Here is a 6,842-nt window from a genome sequence, read left to right as displayed (position 1 = left end):
ATACTTCATCGACCTCGATTTCAACAGAGAGTTCAAGATCGCGAGGTCTACGTGCGCGTACGAGTGCGTGTTACAGGCTTTGCCTCGGGTTTTCGTCAGTAGGAGTGAGGAGTTAAAGCAGGTCGTGAAGGTGATGAGCGACGCCAGCGAGACGGTCGTTGAAGAGCCAAGGTCTGCACCATCCTCCGTGGAAGAAGAACCGTTACATGCAGAACAACTAATTCGGTTCGTACCACCGAAGGGCGAATGTGATTCCGGCGAACTCGTCGTCTTTGTCGTCGCCGGTGGTGCCGATGCTAGTTGTCAAATGTCGATCGGTTGGATTTGACGTCGTGAAGGGACATTTGTTGTGTCCCGCCATAACTCGTACCTGACTCGATCATATCTATGCAATTAATTTTAAAACTCGTATGAATATTATATCTAGTTGTAAGTGTATGAAGCACGGACACTCCTCCTAGGGGTCTCGTACCGGTGTCAGACACTTTTCGGACACGGACACGCGAGTCCGAGGCTCGGACACGGGTCCGACAATTCTATAAAGTGTCCAAAAATTATTTTTTTATTGGACACGGGGTGGACACGGCTCGGACACGGCTCAAACACGGGTGGACACAGCTCGGACACACGGGAGACATGGCTCGGACATGACGGGGTATATTTTGTAATTTGTTTTTAAGAAAAATGGGGTACATAATGTAATTTTTTAGAAGTTTAAAAATAAATTTTGAAAAAATAAAATAACAACTATAGATAAGGGTACTACACAGTAAATTTATTTTCTCCCACTTCCACTCTCAGTCTCTCCTCTTCTTTAATTATCTCTGTACATGAACAAAACATTTTTTTTTTTTTTTTTTTTTTAAGTTACATAAACAAGACTTTGAGAAAGACTGAAAGTTTATATGTTTATTCATGCACGTATTTAGCCCATTATAACTATGTCTCTTCTGCACATCTTCGTTTGGAATTTGGATCAACTTTATTTTTCATTTATTTTCTATTTTGTCTATTGAAATTGGTCATGTTATTTGTTGTTGTTTTATTTGCAATTTTGTAGTTATATATACCTATTTGTTATTAAAAAAAATGAATGTGCAAAGTTCTAGTAATTATATTTTGAATATATATATATATATATATATATATATATACATACATATATTATTTTATAGGCGTTTCCCCACCGTGTCCGTATCCTATTTTTTTGAAATTTGCCGTGTCGCCGTATTCGTGTCGTGTCGTACCCATGTCTCGTGTCGGTGTCCGTGCTTCATAGTTGTAAGTATATTTGTCTGGGATGCGGCAAATGCACATCGGAAAGCCGACGGGGCGTAGCATATCACATGCAAACAGTTCATGTTGATGACTTCGAATCTCACTGCAACGCAAAATTTCTTTACATTACGCAATAATTTCAAATAATGACACAATAATTATTTATGCAATAATTACTTTAGACGATAATAATTTAAATTTTTTGTAATTTTAAATAACGTGTTAAACAAGTGATATAAATGTAAAGTCCACCTTTTGTTAAAATAAGCTTTGAAGCCCAGTAAAAATTAGAGGCCCAACAAGAAAGACTCGAAAGCATGTCAATTTAGGCCAACTGGTGAAAGAAAGCCTGGTTAACAGAAGCAGACCAAAGAATAGCCCAAGATCGACACATTCAAACATTCATAACGCCCACATTAAAAGAGAATATCGTATAATAAGGAGGCATAAACGTCCATATCCGAAAACTGCCAATAACGGCTTCATATAAATCTTTACTCATAATCTTCTTTGATATATTTTTTTATGTGTTCAGGTGTGAAAAATTGCACCTACATAAATCAGTTTAGAAGAGTTTACGACAATATATATATATATATATATATATATATATATACACATATACACATTCAATATTGTATATGTGTTGTCTCAATACTTTACAGTATTGTACTAGTCTCCCTGTTGTCATTTCATAGATGTGAAACTTTGGTTTCCTTTATTAGATCACTGTTTCAATCCATTAAAGCATTAATTTCATATCTGCTGAATGGACTTTCAATGTGTTGTATGGTATTGCAGTTCATTCAGCAGTTTTGAGAAGAGTAATGATACTCTCTCCGATCAAATTGGTCTACTCCTAGTCTGAATCCTACGTGTAACTGCTACGTAATTACTTAAATCGTTGATATTTAATTTGTACGCTAAAGATACCAAAAATAAAAATAAATATGGAAAGAAGCTGAAGAAGTTTTTAACACCCCTCTCCATCTCTCTGATTTCTCTATTCATCTTCTTCGTTCTGCTGCTTTCTTGATTCTTTCTCACTCTGACTCGTGGTTCTCTTTTTTTCAATTTGAAAAATTGAAGGGAAAATAAAGCATTGAGAAGTCTCTATTGGTTCATGAAATCAAAGGGGAAAATACATATAAACGTATATGTTTGCTTGAAGAGAAAAAAAAAATTAAAAAAAAATAAAAAACCCTAATAAGATTGAAAGTATGCATTCATGTTTTTTTTTTTTTTTTTTTCAATAAATATTTTGGCTTCTATATATTTTATCATTTTTGGGGATTAGATTAAAAAAAAAAAAAAAACCTGCAAAAGTTCATTACGAAGGACGGCCTCCCAAAGGATCTACTCCCAAAGGCTGTCAAGTCCTACCCACTCCTCTAACGCCATGTTCATCATCTAACTTCCTGTTATGTTCATTTTTTTTTTTTTTCAATATACATTTTAGCTTCGGTATATTGTGTCAGTTTTGGGGATTTGATTATAAATTAAAAAAAAAAAACTTCAAAAGTTCATTACGAAGTGGATGCGCTCTCTCTTTAATCTTCAATTTGACGCCTCCACCAGACCCATCATCAACTCCTCACCGAAAGAATCAAGGAAGCAGTTAAATGAAGAAGATGAATAGAAAAATAAGAGAGATGGAGACGGGTAGTCAAAACCTCTTTAATTTCTTTCCATATTTAGTTTTGGTATCTTTAGCCACACTATTTAGGTAATTACATGGCAGTTACACATAGGATTCAGATTAGGAGTAGGCCAATTTGACCGGACACATATCATTACTCTTTTGAGAAACAATGGAATGATAATAATTGAATCCACAACTTGGAATAATAATAATAATAATATTTAAAAAAAAAAAAAAAAAAAACGAAACAAAAGAACCTGCAGAGGAAGAAATGCACAACATAATTCGGGAACAAAAATCGTATATAGAAAGTGGAAATATTTAACCTACTGTGATTAGGCCTCCAAACGCCTCCATTTTTTTTTTTTTTTTTTTTTATCTAGCCAAATTAAGCCTAAAGTAATATTTTTCTTTTATTAACTTAAACTCAAATGTAGTTGAATTCCCCATGCTTGTTTGCTTTTTAAGAAAATTTTAGAAATTTGAAACAAATAAATGAAGTTGTTAAACCACATTGAATTTAATATTATTAAGATTTGCTTATCACATTGTTTATGCTTGTATCGTGTTATTCTTATGTATTAATAATAAATTTTTTAATGTTAAATAAATTACACAATGAAAAATTTATTTTTCTATCAATAACTTCATTTTTCAAAATCTTAATTTTATTTGAATTTGTCAACATTATAATATTTGTTGAAATTCATCAAATCCCATTCATTTTAAAATCCCACCTTTTCCAAACATCTTAAAATCCATTTCCAAATCCAATTTTATAATTCCAAGAGTAAAAACCGTGAATAGCCCAAAGACAAGGAGTTTATTTACAAATAGACAAAATATATTGTCGGAGTAAAGCCATAAAAAATCACAATAATAGTTAATAAAGGAAAGTGAATGGGTAAAAACCAAGAATAGACCAAACAAGAGGGTTTAATTATAAATAGAGAAAAAAGTCGATTTAAAAGCCACAAAAAATCACACTAGTAGTTAAGAATGGAAAGTGGAAATAGGTATAAACCAAGAATAGCCCAAAGACAAGGGGTTTAATTAGAAATAGAGAAAATATATAGTCGGTGTAAAGCCACACAAAAAATCACAACACTGTTAAGAAAGGAAAGTGAAAATGGGCAAAAACCAATAATAGTCCGAGGAAGAGGGGTTTAATTAGAAATAGAGAAAATACTCTATAAAATCACGATACTAGTTGAGAAAGGAAAGTGGAGCCTCTATTTAAAATCCCATCACTTCATTTAAGTGGCAGTTACACATAGAATTTGATTAGGAGTAAGCCAATTTGATCGGACAAGTATCATTACTCTTTTGAGAAATAATGGAGTGAAGATAATTGAATCCATAACTTGCAATAATATATATATATATATATATATATATATATATATATATTTTTTTTTTTTTTTTAAAAAAAAAAAAAACCTACAGAGGAGGAACTGCACAACAAAATTGAGGAACAAAAAGTGCGAGCCTAAGTAATATGTAGTTGAATTCCCCATGCCTGTTTACATTTTAAGAAAATTTTAGAAATTTGAAACAAATAAATGAAGATGTTAAACCACATTGAATTTAATATTATTAGGATTTGCTTATCACATTGTTTTTGCTTCTATCATGTTATTATCATGTATTAATAATAAATTACAGAATGAAAAAATTATTTTTTTTCAATCACTTCATTTTTCAGAATCTCAATTTTATTTGAATTTGTCAACACTATAATATTTGTTGAAATTCATCAAATCCGGTTCCTTTTAAAATTCCACCTTTTCCAAACATCTTTCCAAATCCAATCTTATAATTCCAAGAGTAAAAACCATGAATAGACCAAGACAAGGAGTTTATTTACAAATAGAGAAAATATATTGTCGGAGTAAAGCCACAAAAAATCACAATAATAGTTAATAAAGGAAAGTGAATGGGTAAAAACCAAGAATAAACCAAAGAAGTGCGGTTTAATTATAAATAGAGAAAAAGTCGACTTATAAGCCACAAAAAATCACAATAATAGTTAATAAAGGAAAGTGAATGGGTAAAAACCAAGAATAAACCAAAGAAGTGGGGTTTAATTATAAATAGAGAAAAAGTCGACTTATAAGCCACAAAAAATCACAATAGTAGTTAAGAATGGAAAGTGGAAATAGGTATAAACCAAGAATAGCCCAAAGACAAGTGGTTTAATTAAAAATAGATAAAATATATAGTCTGTGTAAAGCCACACAAAAAAATCACAACACTGTTGAGAAAGGAAAGTGAAAATGGGTAAAAACCAATAATAGTCCAAAGATGAGGGGTTTAATTAGAAATAGTGAAAATAATCTGTAAAATCACGATACTAGTTGAGAAAGGAATGCGTAGTTGAGAACGGAAAGTGGAGCCTCTATTAAAAGCCCCATCACTTCTCTTCCTCCCCACGGAATCCTCTTAAGTGTGTGAAGTCATAGTTGGAGAGAGATCAAGGGAAAAACCCTTCTGTCGTTCTTATTGTGCCCTTTTACATGGCTCGTCAAGGGAATTTCTTCTCTATCTTGACCGGAGAAGAAAGCGAGGTTGATGCCGCAGACCTCGCCGCAAAGATCGAGGCGGAGCGGCTGAGGAAAGAAAAAGAGCGGCTGAAGAAAGAAGAAGAGCGGCTGAAGAAGGAGGAAGAAGAACGGCGGTTGAACCCCCATTATGGTATAATTCCGTTCTTCTTGTTCTGTATGTATAAGTTTATATTTTAAATCCTGTTTATATTGGTATGTATTTATTTGTTTATACAAATTTATATAATGCTCATGCTCTTAATGTTTCGTGGCTTTTGTAAATTGATCTGATTAAACGATGTTAATGGATTCTGAAAGAGGTTTATTTGATAGGGTGAGCAAGATTGTTGGGTAATTAAGATTTTATCTTTATCTACTTTTATAATTTATCGGAGATAACTTCTCTAATTTATGTAAGGTTAAAAATTTTACAATTGGGTTTTTTTAGTTTAGGGTTCTGTTTGGGTGCAATTCTTTATTCTGTATTCAGTTTCTAATTCAGTAGATTGTTATCGTTTAGTGCTGTTTGGGTGCAATTCTTTTATTCTTATTCAGTTTCTTAAAAATTAAAATTTTTTGTGTGATAATGGTGGTGTTAATTAATTTCAGTGAAATCTGAGACAGTGAGAGGAGGAGGCAGTGGTTATCGCAGGAATAATGGAGGTTATCGCAGGAATAATGGAGGAGCTGATGGTTATCAACCCAACTATAAAGGGAATGCAGTGGCTGAAGGATATAGGAGGAATAATGGACCAGTTGCTAACTCTACAAATGGTGGTGGACGCGGATGTGGCCAGGAGGAGCGAACTTGGGGCAGGGGATATTCACGGCCTGCACCAGTAGCTAACTCTACAACTGGTGCCGGTCTTGGTGGGAACAGGGGGGCCGAGAATTCACGGCCACGAGTAGCTGCTGCTGTTCCTTCAGTTGAAGATCCTCTTCACTTTCCCGACCTGGGTAAAAAAGCTGTGAAAGCATGATTTTTCCAAGACAAGTTTCAAAAATCCGCTTTTATCTTCTCCATTATATCCCTCGTTATTGTATTCTTTCTGGCAACAAGTTGGAGAAAATTTTGAATTGCTTTATAACATAAGTATTTTGTTTATTCCATATGGTTTACCATTCTCATCGTTTGTCAATTACTTTCCCAAAATTATGTTTGAAATTTCGTGTTTTCTGGTCATATCAATCCTTCTCTTCTTTTATTTTATTTTATTTTATTTTTTCTTCTTGTATGTTTCGCAATATTGGTCACACCAACGCACTCGGACACCCTTAAAAAAATGAGCTAAAAAGCCAATTATGGTTTAAAGTAACATAACAATATTTTCATACTTGTTGAGGGAAAATATTTCATCAACAAAAGTATAAAATAGATT

The 6,842-nt window shown here is 33.1% G+C and overlaps 1 protein-coding gene across 1 annotated transcript; it reads left to right on the top strand.

The window, feature by feature from the left end:
- The first annotated feature begins 5,345 nt into the window (after positions 1-5,345).
- On the top strand, positions 5,346-6,573 carry LOC132310167 (glycine-rich RNA-binding protein 8-like). Its single transcript, XM_059808386.1, has 2 exons — positions 5,346-5,614; positions 6,073-6,573. Exons 1-2 carry the CDS (start codon positions 5,437-5,439, stop codon positions 6,441-6,443), a joined length of 549 nt encoding a protein of 182 aa, XP_059664369.1. The 5' UTR covers positions 5,346-5,436; the 3' UTR covers positions 6,444-6,573.
- Positions 6,574-6,842: the final 269 nt, after the last annotated feature.

This window comes from Cornus florida, unplaced genomic scaffold, assembly GCF_030987335.1.
Source record: "Cornus florida cultivar Cherokee Brave unplaced genomic scaffold, ASM3098733v1 CherokeeBrave_3.0.0_Hap2_Chr05, whole genome shotgun sequence".
In the NCBI taxonomy this organism is placed as follows: Eukaryota; Viridiplantae; Streptophyta; class Magnoliopsida; order Cornales; family Cornaceae; genus Cornus; species Cornus florida.
This window is presented reverse-complemented; position numbering and strand designations above follow the sequence as displayed.

Coding starts and splice junctions, on each gene's coding strand:
- LOC132310167 (XM_059808386.1), top strand. CDS start 5,437: ATGGCTCGTCAAGGGAATTTCTTCTCTATCTTGACCGGAGAAGAAAGC. Junction 5,615..6,072: donor GCGGTTGAACCCCCATTATG/GTATAATTCCGT, acceptor AATTAATTTCAG/TGAAATCTGAGACAGTGAGA.